Source organism: Poecilia reticulata, chromosome 13, assembly GCF_904066995.2.
Source record: "Poecilia reticulata chromosome 13, P_reticulata-male-v2, whole genome shotgun sequence".
Taxonomy (NCBI): domain Eukaryota; kingdom Metazoa; phylum Chordata; class Actinopteri; order Cyprinodontiformes; family Poeciliidae; genus Poecilia; species Poecilia reticulata.
Window position 1 is genome coordinate 20,181,817 of NC_088842.1, and position 22,356 is coordinate 20,204,172.

Here is a 22,356-nt window from a genome sequence, read left to right on the forward strand (position 1 = left end):
TTGACTTTTAGTTGCATTGTGTAGCACTTTGAGATTTTTTCTAATGAAAAGTGCGGTACAAATTACATTTATTATTATTATTATTATTATTATTATTATTATTATTATTATTATTATTATTATTATTATTATTATTATTATTATTATTATTATTATTAAGTGAGACTCAGTTGTCACAGCATATATCTACTTCTAAAGCCCATTTCCTCCTTTTTGTCTCCCACGTTTAAGCCACCCGGGCTCCTTGATTTCACTCAGACAGCCCAAGACAACCTCTAAATTTCATGGTCTAACTTCTGGGAATCCCCCGCTCAGCTCCTTCAGACAAGCAGCAGCAGCAAACACATTTTGTGAAACTGCTACTATGCTGAGCTCATCACACAAGCAGCTTCTTGGTGAAATGCTGGTAAAAAAAAAATATTGTGAAAGGATTATTGGAGAAAGGTTGCTGTGATGACATGCTAAAGGCAGAGAATCGGACAGAGCAGGAGCTTCTTTAATTGATAGAGGTCCAGTTTCAGGGTGCTAAATTGTGAAGTCAAATTTCTTTTAAGTCGTGTTTGATATAAACAGTTTTTTTAATGACAACTGAAAGCAACATTAATTTTGCAATAAACCGACACTGTGTCCCTGGAAAATATACATAATACTGTCCCTTTAAAACATTGTGTGTTGACACACAAGTTTTACATTACACACTCCAGTGCACTAAGCAGTGGTATGCATGTCGGTTTGCTTTAGGCTCAAGGGGTAGTACAGGGAAGGATTATGCTGCTTTCCTGTTGTACTCAGAACTGGGAAATTCCAACTTCCCAGTCAAAAAAATTAACTGGAATGCCCTCTGAAGTCGGGTTCCCCACTGAAAAATGAAAACAATTCAGAATACCCCCATTTATTAAGTGGAAGGCTGATTTTGCTTTCGAAGTGGCCACTTCTCACACCAACAGTGGAAAGATATGGTGGAAACATGTTTATTTTAAACTGTACATGTAAGAGTGCATCTAAAATCAGTTTTAACAAGTAACTCTTGAAACTCTAAACTGAACAAATAAAAAGTAATGCTTAAAATATGAATAATACCTAAATGAAATAATAATATTTTATTTTATTTTATTTGTCATGTTGTCCACACTCCTTACCAGTTGGTGGCAGTAACGCTTCCGTAATGAAGACGGCTCAGGAAGAAGAAAACAGAGGTGGTTACTTTTGAATGCTACGGTGTTTTTCGTGCTAGTGTCTGTGTTTGTTTGTTTTACTGAAAAGTTTCACTAGCACCTCAAATACGATGGGTATAGAAGACGAAGCGGATCGCACTCTCTTCATAAGAAACTTAGACACCAGAGTTACGGAGGAACTCCTGTTCGAGCTGTTTTTACAGGTGCTGCTGTTGTTAGCCACAAGCTAGCAGATGTCCTGTTTGTTTGTAACGGCAGGCTAATGCTAATCCCGAGAAAATGTTTGAGGACAGACAGGCCAGAGTTATAATTTACGAACATGATATTATATTAAGCTTTCTTTAAGTTTTCTTCTTTTTGAACATTTTTATTTTGTAAGCTAAAGCTATTCTGTTAGCGTGTAATTTATACGTTTTTGCAGCCCGGTTTGTGACAGAAAGTGGTTGTGTTTGCAGGCTGGACCTCTCATCCGAACTAAAATCCCTAAAGATTCGGATGGGAAACAGAAAACCTTTGGCTTTGCAGTTTATAAACACGAGGTGTCCGTGCCTTATGCCATGCAACTTCTAAACGGGATATCGCTGTATGGGAAAACGATCCAAGTCCAGTTCAGAACGGGTGAGAAATCGGTTGTTTTTATGAGCTTCGTTTAACATCTCGGTCATTGTAAATAATGCGACAACAAATTATAATTAATCTATCGGTATTTGCATTAAATGACAGCATCAACAGATGAAGTTTAGACAACTTACTTAGTAAATTATTTTACATTTTAAGTTGGTTAATAAAAATTGCAAATGGTAACATTTCAATATTATGCAGATATGTGAGGATACACGGAATGTTACAAAATTACCAGAACATGTCATATCAAAAAAAAAGAGTACATTTGTGTACATTCACATAGTAAGAATGCTTTCTTTCTCACTGTCTGAAATAAGCTTGTCTTGTTTTAGATCAGTTAGAATTATGAAAATTATTTCTATTTGCTAAATTGGAGAAGAAACGTCAATTTCAATTATTGTAGAAATAATGATACAAAATGCAATGTAACATTTTTAATTAATATATCATACACTCATGGACAAAACTGCTGGTACCCATTTATTAATGAATGAAAAATCCACAAAGGTCCCTGAAATGAATAGAAACTAGCAGAAGTTCTAATATTTTGTCATATATAGATACATTTTAGGCTTGTCAACATGAGTGCATTGAATCATATGATTAATCTGACATTTTTAGTGTGCATATACTCCATAACACAGATTAACTACTATTTTGGCCTAGAAAGCTTCTCTCCTGAGGAGGCTTTTATGCCTCTTAACATGTATGGAATGTAATTTAGCTAGGAACGCTTGAAACGATGTTCACCATTAATGCATTAATGCTACTACTGAATGATAGTGCTGCTATCGTGACTTTTATGCAGATTTTCATTGCATAGTAAGAAGTAATGCTCTGTAAATAAAACTTTTTTTCTCAAACTAATAACCAAAGTTTAGAAAAATATATTTTGTTGGTACTGGCAAGCATATATTAACAATAAACAAATATAAACATAAGGTTGTACAAAAAATATTGTTTTGTTAGTAAAAGCAACATATACTTTTATGACTTTGGAATTATTCAGTGGCAATAAAAGTATAAAATAATTTTTGCTATATTTATGTAAGGAGAAAAGACAGTTTCTAAATGTGCTTCAAAAAAGCAGATTTTTTCCCCCCCTGTTAATTAAGTATAAAGCAGCACAAAACATTTTAGGATACATTTCAAATCTAAACCTAGAATGTAACATTTTAATTTTTTAAAACCACTTTTTTCATAGGTAGCAGTCATAGCAGTCCAGGAAATTCCCAGAATTCTAGTCCTGCAAATACCCCAAATCCTCATGGCCAAAGGTAAGAATACATAATTGCCCCGTATATTATGCCCCCACCCCTCTTATTTTTTTATGAGAGTATTAAGACGACACAGGACATCAGGTAAAGAAATGTCAAGTATTTTTGCACAAATGGTTACAAATTATTTCTATTAAAATTGAAATTAAAATAAGCACATGTGATTATCACCTAACAAACACAGGGAATTAATACATTGGTTGTTAAATCATCAGCAAGTACTCCTGATTTTTAAAGAGGATCACTGGGCACTGTGGTGTCTCCTCCTGCAGAGTAAAGCTTAGACTGGGCCTAAAGAATCTGACCCGGCCCAGGGCCATAGATATTGTATCCGAGCTTGATCCAACCCTACTAATTAACCTCAAATAGAGGTTCGAGCCCAAAGTAAACCCGACATAGGAGAGAAAAGCAACACATCTGGTGCACTCAGTGAAGCCAGTGCATGTCTTGTAGAGATCAACAACCAGTTTAAAATACTTCCAGGCCTCTGACTCTGCATTCTGTTGGTTTAGTCGTGTAACTTCTTTCATTTTTAGCTTTTGTTTGACGTCTTCCAGTTCCATTTTGTCACATGTTGTAACCACAGGGTGAGTCAATAGCAAATCTTCTGGGCTGAGTGATTGATGGGAGCGGAGCAGGGCAGGGCCAGTGCACTGTGCTTGTTTCAGTCTAATTAACTTCTGCACCTTACATTCTTTCTTTCTTCATCAGGATAAACTACCTACTCATCTATTTAGACTTTAATGAATAGATTAACACAACAATAAGGACAACATGCATTCTTGTTTTGTTTAGTTTTCACTGTGCTGTATGCATTGTAGGCTTATTAAAAACACACCACAGAAGACCTACCCTAACATCAAGGAAACTGTTTTGACAAGTTTCAGCCCGAATATTTGGTTATTGCTCAGGCTGTCAATCTAAACTCTACTGCAGTCGTTTGCATAAAACAAATTGTACAATTATAAATACAAGTTTCCTCTTCACATGAACATCAAATCATCAGTTTGAGTTGGTGAAACCTGTAGAAACTCTGCTTTTAATCTCCTTTTTTTTTTCTTTTTTTTTCTTTTTTTTATGAATGGACTGCATAGTGGCTTTGAGTTTTGAGATCTACTGAAAAACATCCAAAATGTTTTGCAAGAAATTTGTGGTGGATTAAAAACAGCAACTTCCTGCACACACTTTTGCCTTTTATTTCTGGTGGTTATGCTGTGCAGTGTGTGATATTTTTTGGGATTAAGTCCAGAGACTTGATAGAATAGTCAAAGAACGAACATATCCAGGCCCGTTGATCATACTTGCCGTTTTGCGCTCTTAAGAATGGAACAGTAACTGAGCCAGCGCTGCTGATGTGTCATAAGTACATGAGTACACAGAGAAGTACGCATATTGAGCAGTTTCTTCCTTCCTCTTTGTGTTCAGCCGCTTGCATCTATTACCTATGTTGTTTGTACCTTTGATAAAGACTAACTAGAATTTTTTTTGCTTGTTTTTTTTATGGCTCATTTATGTGCTTACAGTCAAAAATAGGCACTCTTATCTGTTTATTACTGGGGAAGGAATCACAGTTTGGTCTGCAACAGATGATTAATATCAATACTTAACGCTGCCATTTTATTTGCAGTTTTATGTGATAAAATTCAGGTAAAACCAGACGTTCAGATTCACTGTTATCCATATTATTAACTTTGCTGTCAATTTGAATGGCAAGTCATGAAAATGACCTGTTTTTAAATATGTTGTACTGATGGGGGGTGCTGTGGTGGCTGTGGGGTTATGCACAACCCACGTATGGAGGCCTTAGTCCTCGACACGGCCATTGCAGGTTCGATTCCTGGCCTGGCAACCTTTGCCGCATGTCTTCCCTTTCTCTCATTACGCACTTTCCTGTCAATTAACTGTCAAATAAAGGCCACTAGAGCCAATAAAACCTTTTAAAAAAATGTTGTACTGCAAAAATGCACCTAAATTTAGTGGCTGTGCTTCCAATTGCAAAAATGCATACCAATGCAACCAGTACCCTGTACTTGGCAGTGTGTGTATTTTTTTTTTTTTTTTTTTTTTTTTTGAAAGAGTACAGTTAGTTTAAGTAACTAACTAGCTTTAGTTACTCCGTTTAGTCCAGTTACAGGTTAATTTGTTCCAACTTATTCTGTTTTTCAGCAATAATTTTGGAAGCATTTATGATAAAAATAAAAAAAACTTAATAGGCTAAAATAATAATTTTGTTCTTTTACTGCTATTTAAACCATTTACTTTCAATGGGGAAAATACGTGCAGATATTTTTAATTTTTCTCAGTAAATATCAACAGACATTATACGTCAAGCATTGATTCATTAGGAAGTTTTCCCTTGATTTCTTTTCATTTTTTTTTCTTTTTCTCTGCCCACTTGTCAATGTGTTTCTTTCCCCCGTTAACCAAATTATTAGAAACATCATGGTCTTTGGACCTTATGAGTTTGAGAAAAAAAACAATTTCTTAAAAGTTAGGCCCATGTTCTGTGATTCATAAATGGTAATATTTTAATTATTTCATTTTCAGTTTCATTCAAAACCACTACCTCTAGCACAGAACTTGCAGCAAATAAGTTTTTTGTGTGCTACAAAAGTGCGATGAAAACAGAAGCAGTGTACAGACTGATTCTGTGGCATGTGGATTGTGGCATGTTGTGTAAATTGTCAAGCTTTCATCCTTTGTATTGATTAGTTTAAAGGAATAACCTATTGAAGATATAAGTGAGGACCAAACTGAACTTCACCCAGACAAATGCAGAAACACTCACCAACGTCTTGCTCTTAAGAGCAAATGTTGGTTCTTTTCTGTATAAAGAAGCTAAACTTTGTCCTAAATATCTTTCATGTAAATCTTGTGTTTGTGCACTCCTGACATTTTTTCTGTTCAAGAGTGGCATTGATGTAAATGAAAATATGAGAAACAAGGGTTTTGGTACAAACTTTTTAATAAATGTAACATTTTTCAACTTATTATTTTTTTATTCCCTTTCAGGATACCAATCCACTTTAGTTCTCCTCCATACACACCTCCACACCAAATGCAGAGGTCATTTTCATCGCCTGACAATCTCCCGAAGCACGTCATGGTAACACTATTTCTCAGCCTATAAAGTAAAAACTCGACAACAACAACAAAAAACAAACTCACGCCTCGCTACCTGTCTTTTTCTACATCCACAGAGGAACAACATGTGGCAGCTCCATATGCAGCAGCTCGAGCAGCTTACCGGCGCTTTTCCCAAATCTTTCCAGGGGCAGTCGCCCGCTGTTGGAAATTCTGGCAGAGAGGAGTTGAGGCAGCAGGACGGCGATCACTACAGGCATGATCGAACCCAGATGAACAGCGGCGGGAGAAACCAGCGCCACTGGGATGAGCACGGCTCCGGTCGTCATCAGCAGCACAGCCACAGCCGGGAGAACTACCACCACCAGAATGACAGGAGTGGTGGCAACCGTCACCACGACAGCCGAGGTGGAAACGGTCGTGATGAACGGGCTGGCAATCGTGCCCTCAAAGAGTACGCTCACAGGTGGCGACGTTACTGAGTTACATCTTTGTGGGGAAAAAAAACAAAAATCAGTTCTTTACATTTTTTGAGGACATTTCTTTTAAGAAAATCTGAATTAGGTTAAAAATCATTGTGTATATACTCAGGTCGTTTGTAAATGATCTCACCAATTTGAGGATTTATTAACTCATGCCTATAAGGCCTCTTTTTAAAGGTCTTTTTAAATTTGAACATTTTTCTTTGATGTGACAGTTTTGTTCTCAACTGTTCTGAATATTACGAAAGTGGATGCAATGTTTCCGACGCAGTTACAACATGACTGGCAGTGAATCTCGAATGACGAAAAGATAAAAAAAAGACGACTTCAAAAACGTATGATACTTTCCAGATTTGTGTTATGCAATTGTGCTTAAATGGTGCTCCTAACAATGTAAACAAATTTTCAGGTACTTCTGCTGAAAAGAACATCAACTTTAGCTATGAAATCCACCAGCAACATTGAAACAAACACAGGGCACCAACTTTTTTTAATTTTTAGATCAACTTTGCTCTTTCCAAGCAAAAGGGGCTTTATTTTACTTTTATGTGGGTTTTATTTTTTAAACTCCAATCTGTAAAACGTGTTTTAAAGTGAACATTTTCTCTATAAAGCTCTTTTCACTTGACTGCTGTATTGTTATTCATCTGGCTTCAACACATGCCTTTGAGTCTTTGTTGTTGTTCATAAAGGCTATTTACAGCTCATGGTGTATAAAGAGGATATTGTATGTTGACGCTTACACGCTGTAATGCAGGCACACATGGCCTTATCTGCACCTATAAATGGACCAAGTGTAACTAATATGCTTGTACAGCGGGTTCTGAAGTAATCTACAGGTGGCGCCACACACATCCATTTATTGAATCAATTAAGATGTTAAATATAACCGAGCTACATGATCAGCTCCGACGTTTGACCTTTCTATTTATGATGCTTTCAAGTCTTAACGAGAATCAGACTCCCATTCTTTCAACTTGACAACACGGAGTTGGTGCCAGGTTTATTTCTTGAGAAGCAGTGTCCCATCCACTTTTCTCAACACGCTTTTAAAAAAAAAAAATGGCACAGGTTTTGGGCGTTTGCGGATGGGGAAAAATGTTTGGCTTCACTCCCATCCCAAATTTAGCAACACTTGGAAACACGGGGCTTCATGTTGCAATCTGCCTTTTGCCTCAGACCTCTTGCTTAAAACTAACTGATAATCAAATCTGAGCCATGGCTGCCCGACAGTTTTCATTTTACCGTCTCGATATTAAAACCTTCTTTAAAAAAATAATAATAATAATACGCTTTCAACACTCCAAAAGGGTGTGTAGTATTTTTCACCCTTTGAACCAAGCTCTCTACCTTCCTTCTAATCTGCTGTAGTATCCGATTGCATCCTGATACTCCCAAATCGCTCCAATAGAGAGGATCCTCTCACCGGTGTCGGTAGGCCTACCAGGAAGATCCACATTACGCTTCTGGCTGTGGCATAACTCTTCTAATTGGTTGATCTACATGGCGTCTCCAGCCCTGGAAAGGCTGAATAAGATTAGGGGGCCACTCGGCAGCCGCTGCTGTTCGGACCTGAATAGAAGCGTGGCTCCTGAAATGATCCCACTTCTAAACACCCCCGGAAAGCTATCCGCTCACTGGCTTGCAGGAGCCCCGCGACGCAGATAACAAGTGACAGGATTCCTGCAAACAGTGCTTCCTGTACCAAGAAGGGGTTAATGCATTGTCACAGATAATTGAGGTTTAATTACTGACCAAAAATACTCATGAGGAAAAAAGAAACAAAAAAAACTGCCATATTTATATATATATATATATATATATATATATATATATATATATATATATATATATATTTTTTTTATTATTATTATTTTTTTTTTTTTTTGCGAGCATGCATTTAAATTTGCATTTTTTAAATTTCACTTTATCTTAAGGACTCGTGCTATTAATTATGTATTAAGTCGTTTGGATCAAGTAATATTTTGTCCTCTCAAGACAAATCCGAGCATCTTTACCGGTAATTTGAGTGAGATATGTTTCTCCTTTCGGACGGCCACTTTCAAGTCTAGACACATTTTTAGGCTTAGTCATAAAATGATGACGACGATGATGATTATGATTATTATTATTATTAATATTATTTTATTATTATAATATCTGCTATTGTTATAGTTTTCGTTGTTGTTATTAGAAGTGTGATAGATATTTGACTTCGGCGAGAAAAAAAACTATTTAGTATAGCCTACTTTAAAAGAAAGAAAGGAAAATTGAAAAGGGAAATATTTTTAAGGTTTAAGGAAGATAAATTCGGGTTCGTTCAGATGCGCGCGCAGTTACTGATTGATAATAAATTACACCTGCCGGCAATTTCCGTGGTGAGATCATTGGGAAGTAGGTTTAAAGTGGTAGTGAATCAAGTGGCAATTATAAAAATAACGCGAACAGTAATAATAATATAATTCTTATTTTAACTTCATTATTGGCTGACATTGTTTTTCAACGAATGTTTTTTAATAAGTGCATAATAACGGGGAACGAACGAAAGAAAGAATGAATGAATGAAATTAAAGAATCAAGAAAAAGAGTATCAATATTTTATCACATGTGGATACTTGAAAACTGGCCTGATTTAAAAATATTCCATAATTTTAAAAAATAGACTAATTATTATTTGTGTTATATATTCAGACTTGGAACAAGACAAACAACGCTTTTATTGGAAGTAGCAGGCTTCTGGAAACTCACGTTTATTGAAAATACCTTATATTTCCTTCACCTTTGAATATTTTATTTTCGATCACGCTGTCAAAAACATCGACTTATGGGAAATATTATTTGTGCTTAAGCTATAATGCACTCGATATTGTTTAATCAGTGTATGTGTAGAGAGGGAGGTGGAAGCGTTTGGGATGTGTCTTTGTATATGTATGTGTAAGAGAGAGGGAGAGAGAGAAAGAGAGAGAGAATAGGAGCATTGAGATGAGTACACGGATGGTTTATATAGCAGAGGGTGTGAGCGCAGCGCATTACCACCGAGGCGCCCTGCGCAGCTCAAGTTGAAGGCTGCGGATCTTCGCCGCCACACATTCGGGGAAGAAGAGCAAAAGCCGCATTTTCAGACATAAGATAATGACTTCTCTAAACGCATGAACTTCGGTACTCGCATTTCTTCCCGACGTTTAAACCTGCAGGCTCAAACGTACTTAGACAGATTAAGTTGTGTACCAGCGAAGAGAGCGCACAGGGGACACACCATGCACTGTCAAGCCGAGCTGAGGCTCTCCTCCCCCGGGCAGCTGAAGGCGGCCAGGAGGCGCTACAAGACTTTCATGATCGACGAGATCCTCTCTAGAGAAACTTGTGATTACTTTGAGAAACTTTCTCTGTACTCCATGTGTCCTTCTCTCATCGTTCGACCAAAGCCTCTTCATTCATGTTCAGGTAAATCGACTTACGTCCAGTAATTGCTCGACTGCAAATAATGTTTTCTTAAAGCATGAAATTTCACATCTTACATTTTTATAGTTGCAATTTATTGCAAACTAATGTTATACAGTTTGTGCCTCGCGTGGATTGTCTCGTTCAATTTTCTCTGAATGAGACAGATGAAATTGGATCAAAATGCAATAAAGTGGATGTTGGTGATTGTACCGCTGGCCTAACAAAATTAATTAAGGTGTTTTGATTTGATCATGATTATTATTTTTTCACTATTCTTTGTGCGCGTACGGCTGTATCTACAAATTCGATTTTAATTTCAATTAACCGATTATATGCATCATTTACTAAATTCATTATTTCACAATTATGCGCTTGCATAATTGTTTTATTGCAGAACTAACAATTTTCACGGATAATTTATTGTTTTTCTTAAACTCTTCCCCAGAGATCTCCTCACTCCTCGCTTATCTCCACAAAGCGTTAAGCGCTGTAAATCAAACACAAGCGGTAGAGTCAGACAGCGTCAGTGATGCTTGAGGGCTTTTGTTGAGCGCAAATGATAGATGGCCAAACTGATAAGCGGCGCAGCTGAAAGAAAAAAAGTCATCTAAGGAGGCAATGAGACAGAAACAGAGAGCGCAGGTCAAGAGAAAAAAAAAAACTAAACTCCAACTCTGTAACCTTTGAACAACCGGATTGTGTTTGCTTTGATTAGTGTGACTGTTGTGTCAAGCTCAAAGGCCTTCCGTAATGAGTTTTTGGACATTTTACGCATAGATGGATGGTCTGCTGTTGGACGCTGATATGCTGCGTACGTGACTCGATGCAAAGATGTTCGCAGGAAACGTGCAAGTCAGTGTGAGAAACACCTGCAGTGCACTGACACTTGAATGAAATCACATAAAATGTTGTTGTTGTTGTTTTCAGTCTGATAATGTATCCTTTAAAAATTAAATTCAGATAGATAGATAGATAGATAGATAGATAGATAGATAGATAGATAGATAGATAGATAGATAGATAGATAGATAGATAGATAGAATATTATTGAATATTGTTTAGAAAATGCAAATAAACGCAGCCTTTTTTTTCTACTATTCATTAACATAATTGTCCTAAAGTCTGAAATAATAGCCCCAGCAATCTGATGATGACAGCGCTGTGGCTGAATATAAATAGGGAGCAGTAATTCCCTCATCCCTCTGATATAGCTTGGTAATGCTTGAGGGCACAGTGACTGACTGGGCTTCGGCACCCCCTCTTTTCAGATGTATAAAGTAACCCGCCGCCACATATCAGAACACTCTGCGCACCGCTTATTTGTAGCTGCAGGGGCGTGTGAGACACAGTATAGTCCCCAGCATCAATGGCTCCTAATGCTCGATATAGAAGCTCGTAACCTTTTTAGCACCCTTCGGGACCAAAGAGAGGTGAATGGCCTCTGCATGACAGGAAAAGTTGACTTCTTCATTAGAAAAAAAAAAAAAAAAGAAGATGTTATTTCATCCTGCTGCCAGCGGAGGCCGCTGAAAGACAGTCATGCCAGTTATGTTGTCCACAGAAGTTGATAACAAGAGAAGTTTTGCATCGTCCATAATGTGTTTCTCACCTATCAAGCTAGCGATCCTCTGTGAGGTACAGTGTCTTCCTTCCATCGTCCTTGTCTCTTAACACACACAGGCCTACTTTGTAAGCAAAAATAATTTGCTTATCAAGTCACCCACAGGCTTCTCTCGAGTTGCTGCTGTTACACCTGAATTCCCCCCTCCCCCCTGTGGGACAATGAAGGCTATTTTTGTTCTTCTATTATGTTCTATTCATAAATTCTGACTGTGATCTACTCAAAGCTAAATTGCCTCTAACCCCACTTTTGTATACTCCATGCCAAACCCACTTTGAAATAAACCGACTATTTAAAAGCAATGTATTTTGCCTGATTGCATTAGTCACTTCATAACATAAAAGCTCATTGGACTGACTGGCACAGGACTATAATAGTCAGGCAAGAAACTCTTTATTTTTCTCTCAATTTTTTCTGCATAAGTTTAAAGTGAATTCAAGAAAAGTTATTTATTTTTATTTGTTTTCAAACTATTGACACAGCAGCAGAAATGCTTAAATTATCTTAAATCACAGGGGCCACACTTGCTTTCTAAATCAGTGCAAATCATGTCACGTGCAGTTTGTCCTAAATGAAACAACCTAGCAGTTTTTAAATTAGTTTTTGTCTTTGTTTTTAATTATTTAACTGAAAACATACTCCCGCTTAAATTCAACTCAAACACCACAGATGACATTAGTTAACAAAAATAAGTATTGCTAAAAAGGGCTAATGTGATCGCAGTATGGCCAATTGTGAATTTCTCTATTTGTTTCATTCTTAATTATTCATCAGAAGGTTTTATTTGTAATTTACACTGCTGCAAAAAAACTCTGATCCGTATGTTGAGAACACCGCATATATTTGCAGATCACTCTGCAACACAAACTTTGACTGCATATGAAAGATGATTCAAAGTAAGTTATGAATTACCACATAAAGAGCGATGTGCATTGTAGAAAGAGGATGAAGTCGTCTGGTTTGTTGATGCCCTTCGCAGAGTGCTTACTGCGCATTACACAGGATGTGAAGAGATACCAGCAGAATACAGCATGATATCAATCAAATACAGAACTTCTTGAAGGAATGTAAACAAATTGGTACCAAAATCGTTAAAGCTTATTATTATTCCCATTACCATTTGGATCCACATTAGCATTCATAATGGCTTGGGGACGGTCTGAGTAAATTTTTGGATCAAAGATAAGATTAAAAAGCTCTTTACTGACAGGAGCTGGAATGTTCCCCCTGACTGATGTTCATCATATCTAATCAAAGTTGCATTCCTAAGAAAACAGGTCAGTGAGGCGGGATGAAAATGCTTCAGAATCTATGCCTAAATCTAGGATCATATTTACTAAAGTCAATGAACTCGTGTTTTTTTTTTTGTGTGTGGATCCCAGCTTTTTACTTCTATTTTTGCCAACTGGTGACAGTAGCTTTGATTTGTTTTTGCACTATTCTTTAAATCATTGTATTTTTGTAAGAGAAAAAAAAAAATTATCTGGCTCTTTTGATGACAATTGTATTTGCTCATTCAAGTTAGACCTCTGTTGATGTAATTTTCAAACTATCTACGTTGCTCCTTGTATGCGTACATTTGTCAACCTGCTGCATGGTTCCAAGTTGTCTTGGAGACCCCAGGACCCTAAGCCCCAAAGTTCTCCACTTCCCCTGTAGCTGCCTATGAATCAGAGACATTAAGGCCTGACCTGGAGCCTTAACAGCAAACAATCTATTGGCAGGTTATGATATTTCATTTGGAGGCCCATCTATCATCAGGAGCCAGGGCAGAGAGTGCTTAGTGGTGTTTTCTGGCAGAGGTGAGAGAGCTTAAGATCAACTGCGTGTAATCTCACCTGACAGCATAATGACAAATATACATAAAGAGCAGGAGTGCACAGAGCACAGCGCATAGCTGGCTTGGACGGAGCTTACACGGAGCCCAAGAGAGCAAAAAAGAGGTTTCATCCCATCTTAAGGCTTAATCCGCCACAGACAATAAACCCACCCATTAGGGATAAAGTTGACTCGAGGAGGCCGATAACGCCCATGTCAACATGTAGGCGAGTATGCGCTCACACACACAAAGACACACTCTTCCATCTTCAGTTGAGGATAATGTTTGACAGGCTGTCAGCTCCCTGCCATTAGACCATTTATTGTTGCCACCAGATCTTTCCCTGCCTAAAAAGAAACGAGCAATTAATCAGATCTGAAAGTGGTTTATGCTACAGGCTGATTTCCGTTGGACCTGTGTGCACAGTGTGTTGAAGAAAGGATCATTTTTAGGTGAGCAACCTATCATTTTCACATCATTGCTAACTACTAGATCTTCTGAATAACAACATTACAAGCAATTTTTTTTAATGAAGAAGCACCTGGCTTTCATAGTAGTGCTTAACTAGCTGCTCTTCCTGAGCTATAATTAGCAGCCTTCTGTAATGGTTACTATAAGCGCTTGTTCCAGTTCTTGCATTCCAACTGTGATTATCAGAAGGATCCATGTGCCTTTGCAGGGGGCTGAGTTGCGTTCCTGCAGCTCCTCAAACAGTTTATTTGTAGACTATTGACAGGACACCAACGCTTGTCAGCAGCATGTCACTGAGCTGGCCTTGCCGTCAGTGGAAAGTCACCACGAGGACTGACATTTCTCCCTGTGCTCTCAGTGTTCTTGTGATGGGGTGGGGTAGTCCAGAGTCATCCTCAAGCTCTTTACTGACAGGAGATTTCTTCTAAACTGCAAGGACAAAAAAAAAAAAAAAAAAACACGAAGCGCAGCTCTTCTTCCTCCTCTAACATGAGTCAACGTGGAGCCTTCCATTCTATGAATTACAGTTCGCTAAATGTCAGTGTTAAAATTTTCTCCCTTACAAATGAGTGCAAACGTTTTAGTCAGATGATTTATTAGTAACATAAACATGGATTTGACTTATGGAGAGAGAAAGAGTGACAACATAAATGGGAAGGCAGAAACATCATGCAAGAACAGACAAGGCGTGAAAAGGCGGCTTCTTGTTCAGGCTTGTTGCAAACCAGCAATCTAACATTGAAGGGTTAGTGGTGACCTCAGCGCTTTACCATGATGTCATGATGAGCCTAAGGCAGTGTCTGATGTGTGTGTGTGTGTGTGTTTCTCTGTAAGCAGGGTAACTGTGGCTACCTGCATGCAGTCATTTTCTTTCTCGTTACTGACAAGTACCTCAAGTAGAATTTTCTCTGAATTTCTTAAACAAATGATGGCGGCGCACCTCTGCGCTCATGGATCACTGCTTATGTGGTGCTTTTTTATTTTGTTTTTCTTAAAAGATTTTTCTTTCTCTGACTTGAGAGAGGGAAAACTCTTCAGAAGCACTGCAAGTGAGAAAAGTGAACAATAGAACACAAAGTCCAGGTCTTCAGCGGACACTGTGAGTGTCAAGAGGGATCAAACATCCAACTTTTATGCTTTATGTAGTACTTTATATTTTTCTTAAATTTCCTAGTTTGTCCTATGTGACTTTATGCCAAAAAACACATGAAAAGGCTAATGCGAATTTTACCCTGCAACCTTCTGGTCTCCATCCCTTCTGCCGTGGCTCCAGACGAATGTTACTTTTTATTGATTCTGGCGTCTGCAGTTCATCTGGTCTCATTTATAGACCTATAGGTTAATCGTATGGAACTTTGTACAGAGCTGGAGATAATGCAAAGCAGGGAAATATGAAAATAGATGAAAGCTTTTATTTAAAATTCTATTTTAGATCTTGCAACAAACATATCTATTCTGTAAATGTGTTCATTTTGTGTCTAGGAAACTATTTCATTTTTAACAACCTGTGAAAAATCATCCTTTCGGTTCAAAGGTTCAGGGAGTGAGTGTAAAACAGAGCCTGCGTCATGGGATCGTGGCCCTCTGCTTACAAGAGGTCAATTCCAAAGTACTTTTTGCAGTGACACAATGAAGCTGTCTGAGAAATTACAGCCAGTCAATATTGGCACTATCAAAAGGTGACTGGGGGCGGGGGGCAGCTAAAAAGTTCCTGTTATCCACAAGGATGTTTCATGTAATTGCTGAACTTGAAATTCACGTTTTCCCCATGTGTTTTGGAACTCCCTCAATGTCTGTGCCGCTCCAGGTTCGTCGTCACTGCGTTCCTACCCGCTGCTCTCGGTGATCACGCGGCAGCCGCCCAATGTGCAGCCCCACCTGCCGCAGCCGTCCTCCCCGGGCGCGGTATCCTCGCACCTGCCCCTCATGTCCCCGCAGCTCCCGCGAGGGTCTGAACCCTCACCCAGCCAGACGCCCCTCAGCATCAGCAGCGAATCGGAGACAGAGAGCAGCACGCCCCGCCTGAAGAAGCCCCGCCGCAGCCGCACCATCTTCACTGAGCTGCAGTTGATGGGGCTCGAGAAGAAGTTCCAGAAGCAGAAATACTTGTCCACACCCGATAGGTTGGTAAAGTTTATCACATAAATCGTCAGATTAGTGTTGATGTACAGTGCCATTTTTTTTATAATTAGCTAACAGCCTAGAAATGATTTATTATGAATACACCTCGTAGCTACCAAAAAGATTATTTGCCCAAAGATGGGAAAAAAGGGGCTCAAATAAAAAGGCAATTTGAAAGTGATCTACAGGTATTAAACGAGCCTAATGTGCTTGATACAAAAGCAATATAAATATCACTCTGTGCAAACATTTTGACAACCGGTGTACTTTATTTGATCGAGAGAGCGTTTTCAAAAGTTCTCAACAGGCACGCTCGCTCAAGGACATTCACAAAGCCGTAAATGCACTTATCAAGCTGTAGTTAACTTAACAACATAATTTGTGATTTGTCCTGTGGGGGTTGTCTCATTTAATATGAATCCACCGGAGCCAGAGCATTACCTCAGTATTCTAGTTGGGACAAGAGTTAACGTTTTAACCCTGAGCACCTTAACAGCAAGAAAGCTCCACTTCCTTGTTCGCAAAAAGGAGGGACAGCGGCCAACACAAGCAAACAGTGATGTTTTACACAGATTTACTGCCAATCATTTAACTTGTGCAGGTGTACATTAAGGGTATTTAGTTTTGGACAGAGAGGTGAAGTAATCTATATGCTAATATGTGTGTCTTCTGTTCCATGCTGTGGAACAGAAGACTGACATGAGGTTAGAGCATATTTTCCAGTAACATTATGCACTTCACATTTATATTTAGCCTGCAGGCTACTTTTCCATTTTAATCACGAATGGGATTAAGCCATAAATGTTGTAAAAACGCTTTCCTGCACCTGCACAGAAAGAATTTCAAGCCATTTTAGTGCGCCCCGGATCCAACAATTTTATTTATTTCACATACATGGTTCTAATCAGTGGTTCATAAAAGCAAATAAAAATGCAAAAAGCTGAGGTGACACTAAATGGTCATGTGCATTAATATGAAAATAGAATGTTAACAGCAACGTAGCTCTGTTCAGGGAGAGGTCGCAAGTTATTTTCAGTGATGTGGCGGACCACATCCTTTCCAAAAACAGATTTGCATATTTTGGAAATGGCAAGCGTGCTATCTGTTTTTCCACACACATTCTCTCCCCTCCTGCAATGTATTATTGAACATATCACACTTTGACTTGCCTGTAGCTGCTGGAGGGACGCCACACCTCATCTTAAAGCAGAAGCCCCGAGGCAGAGCACAGCTCAGTGATCAAACCACCCATCCGTATGAATGGCCATGCCAAACTTTAGTGTTCTGTCAAAATATCCGACTTTAACACAGTGTTGGGAGTTAATTAAATACCCAGATGGAGAAAAAACATCAGCAGAGAAAAATCCCCTTTTAAAACCCCACATCAAAGGTGTGGCATGCTCCATGCTTGGGTTTGTTGTGATCTAAAGATACATTCGCTTTTTTCCTCTGTTTTCTTGGCATGGAGCCTCTGCGGTCGTAAGCTCAAGCTATGTGTGAGGGCAAGTGTAACCAAAATCAAAAATATTCATAAAAAGACTTAATTACCTGTCATCGCACCCTTAATGATTTTATGAATCGTTAGATTATGTTAATTAGGGTTTTGCTCATCAACCCTGTCATCATCCCAATTGTCAATATTTTCATTAACGTATTTTGCAAAATCACTTTGTGAAAATTGTGCAAATGGAACAAAACAGAAGTTGCCTGAAAAGAGTAACTAACATCGTTTCTGAGTGCATGGCTTCAGTCCTTCAATAACTAACTGTGAAGAAATATTTTCCTTCATCTCCTATTGCTCGTACTTTACCTCCAGTTATTGACATGCTGTTCATTGGTTTATTTTTGAAAACCATGTTTGATAGACATTCTTTATGTTTGGTTTAATACAAATAGTTTAATGAATTTAAAACATTTTTTTTTCTTCCTTTGGTGCTGTTTTTTTAATTACGCCAGCTTCTTTTTTTCATGACTCGGTTTCCACTTTCACCAACAAGTAAAAGTTGGGTGACTTCCCAACCTACTGAGGATATTCTAAAACCTTTCATCTGACTCTTAAATGTCTTTTTGAGGAACAGGAAAGAGGAAATCCCACTTAAAAATTGATAACCTTTCTTCTCCTGTAACACAGGGTCTCCTTGTTAACTACATATATCTGTCCCTTCCTGAGGTTTTGCGTTACACATTACAATTTGTCATGCATCACCACATGTGGTGGATGCATTCTGAACAGCCCTAATCATACGTTTGAATGGAATTCTACTCTCAGTACAAGCATTAGGATATGTATTTTGTTTGTGGTGTGTACTGGGTTGGATAACTAAAGATTTTTAGACTCAAGACTTAAAAAAAAACAAGTGTTAGTGTGAGCTCTGTATAGTCTATAAGGAGTGATCCAACAAAACAGGAAGTTAAATTTGGGATAAGGAAAAGACCCAGCAATATTTCTTTGGGTTAGAAAAAAATGCAACTTCTATATATTCTGAAATATTTAACCATACCATTATGATTTTAAGCTGTTTTTTCTGAAATCTACATTTTTTTGCACAGTTTCTCATAATTTTTTAGCTTTTTGTTTCTGCCTAAGAAGTCCAAAAAGTACAATAAATATCAGCCTGATGTGCATTTAATTTTGTTTTAATTGTTTTTTTCAGATTGGACCTGGCTCAGTCCTTGGGTCTCACACAGCTTCAAGTGAAAACCTGGTACCAGAACAGACGTATGAAATGGAAGAAAATGGTAAGACTTGCATATCCTAGCACAATCAATGAACATTTAGAATTTTTTCCTCGTAGACTGCTAAAATAATTGTGACTCAACAAATATTTATTTTCAACTGGGATATAATGAGATGATACTCCTAATGATGCTGGCCCTGAAAGTCATTTTGATTGTGCATCAGGATGATGGATACGTTTTCTCAGCTACTGCATAAGGACAGGATGTGTTTCCTTTGGCATTGGGTCACTGTCTGGTTTTATTTTATTTTGATATTTATTGATCTTATGAAATCAGATGTGCTGGAAACAATGTTGGAGCGCTATTGATATAAAAAACACAGCTCAAATTTTTAGTAATGTGACATGCAATCCAATTAGATATAAATATAGATATTAATAAAGTGCATCATTTGCTGTTAGGCATTGCATCTATTTTTAGTATAACTATGGTCATTTTAATAATGCGAACAGCATGTCATAGGTAGCCATATGGCAGGAAGAGAAGGTGTGGAAAGGCTAAGCCTTGACTGATGATGATTGTGGTAAGAGCAAACACTTTTGTAGAAGGGTCAACAACACAGGGAACAAAAAAAGACCTGAAATCGTTAAAGATGAATGAGTGCACAAGGCCAAGCAAGCAGCAATATGTCTTCTCTTAATTACTATAATAGCAAGCATTGCCTTTGACTCCTGCTGCCATCTATTACCGGAGCTCTCCACTAATGCTGTCTGTGTGTTTTTCTAGGTGCTCAAAGGAGGTCACGAGGCCCCGACCAAGCCCAAGGGAAGACCAAAGAAGAACTCCATTCCTACCACGGAGGAAATAGAGGCTGAAGAGCGAAGACTGAAGATGGAGGAAGAGGAACAGATGAGGAGGGCATCCGATGAACCTCAGGATCTCAGTTCAGAAACTCACAGTCCGAGCGGAGCAATCGAGGGATCGGAGCAGGAGCAGCAGCCACTCCCAATGTCAGAAACTCACTTAGCCAGCTAAGCGAGAACAAACCAACCAAAGACTAATGCCAACCTGAAAACAAATAGTGCCTCAGGATCAGTGTACAAAGCTTGTTTGGTGTATAGAGTCGTTTGCTTTAGCAGGATGACTGGATGCACTTTGATGGTGTCCAGTCAGTACCAATGCACCCATGTATGTTTTAGTGTACTGGAAAAAGTATTATAGAACAACATAACACTAATACCTACTGATTGGACTGATAATCTTACAGTCGTTTCGGTCCATATTATAAAGGAGGGTAATTTTGTCAAACCCAAAACAGGTCAGTCAAGCTTTTATCGCAACATGATGACTATATCAAATGCTCAACTAGCTTGCACACACCTCTCAGCTCACAAAGCTGTCAGATATCCAACACTGCCTTACAATACTAAGTCTATGTGTCTTTGTACTAATAACCAACTGCCAAAAACTGTTAATATGTGCCTTGTTGGTTTCAGAGGAAAGCTTTTATTTGTTTGGCAATATAACCGTCAAAGACAGTATATTTTTTCAATCAAGTGCCAAAACCTGGAGACAGATTTTTACAGGTAAAGCAAATGAAACCTCAGTCTGCAGGTTTAAGTTATACTGTACAGCTTTGAGCCTCAAATATGTTTATTAACTGCCAGTAAAGTTTTCTTTTATATTTTTATTTTAAAGCTAAAACAAAATCCAATTTATGTATGTATGTAAACCATATTTTTATCTGCTGTTTTGAATTGGATTAATATACTTATTATGTATAAATGTTTCCGTCAGCCCCTGAACTGTACTTTTTCTAAGGGAGTCAGGATGATTTTCAGTTACGAGGGCACTAAGACTCTTAAGCTGTCATGATTCATTGAGGGTATAAATCACAGCCTGAGCCATAAATACACAGCAAATGTTGAACATTTAAAATCTCAGAGACATTTTCAGCCTGCAGGCTTTGCATGAGTACCCCAATCGGTATGTTAGACCTGCATTAACATAACGCTGTCTTCAGTTGCCCCTTAGTGACTTCTCTGTGTCCATCAATCTCTCTCTTGTCGAATACAGGAGTCACTATTTGGAATACAGGAGTTTATTTTTTATTTGTCTTTGTTCATATGAAAAGTGCAGTATTTTCAGATGTAAATTATGCTTGTCTGGTAAGATGTGTTGTTGATTTTTTTTAGGTCTCCATAAAATTATTTTTGGTATATGCAAGTGTGTGTTTATGTATTTAAATGCACTGAATAAAACAGCTGTCGTTTAAATTTGACTTGTTGTTATTATGCTCCAGTTAACTGCCGTTTTAAACTTTCTTTTTTATTTATTGTTTTAGTTATACGTACAAGGAAATACATCTTTGAGTTGCCTCACTCTTTTAAGAGCTGCTCGGCTGCATATTAACTTTTTATCACTTAGAAACTGGCTCTGCCTGTTTGTTTTTGGTGTGTCAATGAAAACAGTTTGGTCATGAATGCACTTATAGGTCCCTTTGAAATGACTTTCTAAATGTGCTGTCACACAGAGCGAATATAAATCCGACAGATGCAGTAGCTCTGACAAGTTCTTCTAGACAGGTTAGTAACAAATGGAGCTTTTGAAGATCTATGATCAATAGCAAAGAAATGTTGTAAATCATATCCAAGAGATCATATTTCAGAAAAACAGGCTATTAAGTACTTCATGGTGTGATGTTTATTTTTTTTTTTATTTAACATGCACAATTTGCAACATAGCACACCCAGGGGCTTCATGGTTTTCTTGGGCATGTGATGAAGAGGCTCAGGTGTATTTTTAGTCCTGATACCGGACACGGATGATTTCTAAAGCAAACAGTGTGGGTTAACATTGAGTAATGCATATTCTGCTCTGACGCCTTGAGCAAACATTCTGAGGATGTTTCGTACGTACTCGCCGGCAGAAGCCCCCACACTTCGCTGAAGTATTTCAGATATTTTATGTTCTCAGTCTGTAAACAACCAACTCCACCACTCTCCAGGAACTTTAACATCTCAGGCTTCATATATATTCATCAGCCGTGGGTATGAAAGATAGTGAGAGTCTATATTACTGGATGAGTATATTGTAGCTAATATAACAGCCCATGAAACATTGCTTCCAAGCAGTTTTAAGAAGTGACGAGTACGATGACCGAGATTCACATTTTTCTGCTCTGAAAAAAAAAACAAATGGTGCCATTTATTTGCAACTACATATGTTTTCTTCTTAAAACCAATAAGGATAAAGTGCTTCATCAAAAATTAAAAACACAGTGCACTTCAATAAATAATCCAACGCATCTAGGAAAGGAATCTCCATGTCTGTCCAAAGAAGTCACTAGCTCCTCCCTTGACCAATAATTTCAACTCAGATGAACGACCATAATCCCCTCATAGACATGTATTTTTCACTATAACCTTCACTAAGAGAGTGATGATATCCTGGTGAACATATGATATGTAACTGTATATGCAGGAGAAGAAAAAAAAAAAGAACAGAAGAGAACAAATAAAGTGTACGAACGATAGCAGGTAATTATTAATTTTCTGTA

At 38.0% G+C, this 22,356-nt stretch overlaps 2 protein-coding genes across 2 annotated transcripts; both read left to right on the forward strand.

The window, feature by feature from the left end:
• The first annotated feature begins 1,177 nt into the window (after positions 1–1,177).
• Positions 1,178–7,270, forward strand: rbm7 (RNA binding motif protein 7). Its single transcript, XM_008403480.2, has 5 exons — positions 1,178–1,378; positions 1,631–1,793; positions 3,004–3,076; positions 6,089–6,182; positions 6,277–7,270. Exons 1-5 carry the CDS (start codon positions 1,286–1,288, stop codon positions 6,640–6,642), a joined length of 789 nt encoding a protein of 262 aa, XP_008401702.1. The 5' UTR covers positions 1,178–1,285; the 3' UTR covers positions 6,643–7,270.
• Positions 7,271–9,484: 2,214 nt separating this feature from the next.
• barx2 (BARX homeobox 2) lies at positions 9,485–21,073 on the forward strand. Its single transcript, XM_008425955.2, has 4 exons — positions 9,485–10,086; positions 15,805–16,120; positions 18,773–18,857; positions 19,584–21,073. Exons 1-4 carry the CDS (start codon positions 9,792–9,794, stop codon positions 19,830–19,832), a joined length of 945 nt encoding a protein of 314 aa, XP_008424177.1. The 5' UTR covers positions 9,485–9,791; the 3' UTR covers positions 19,833–21,073.
• The last annotated feature ends 1,283 nt before the right edge of the window (positions 21,074–22,356 follow it).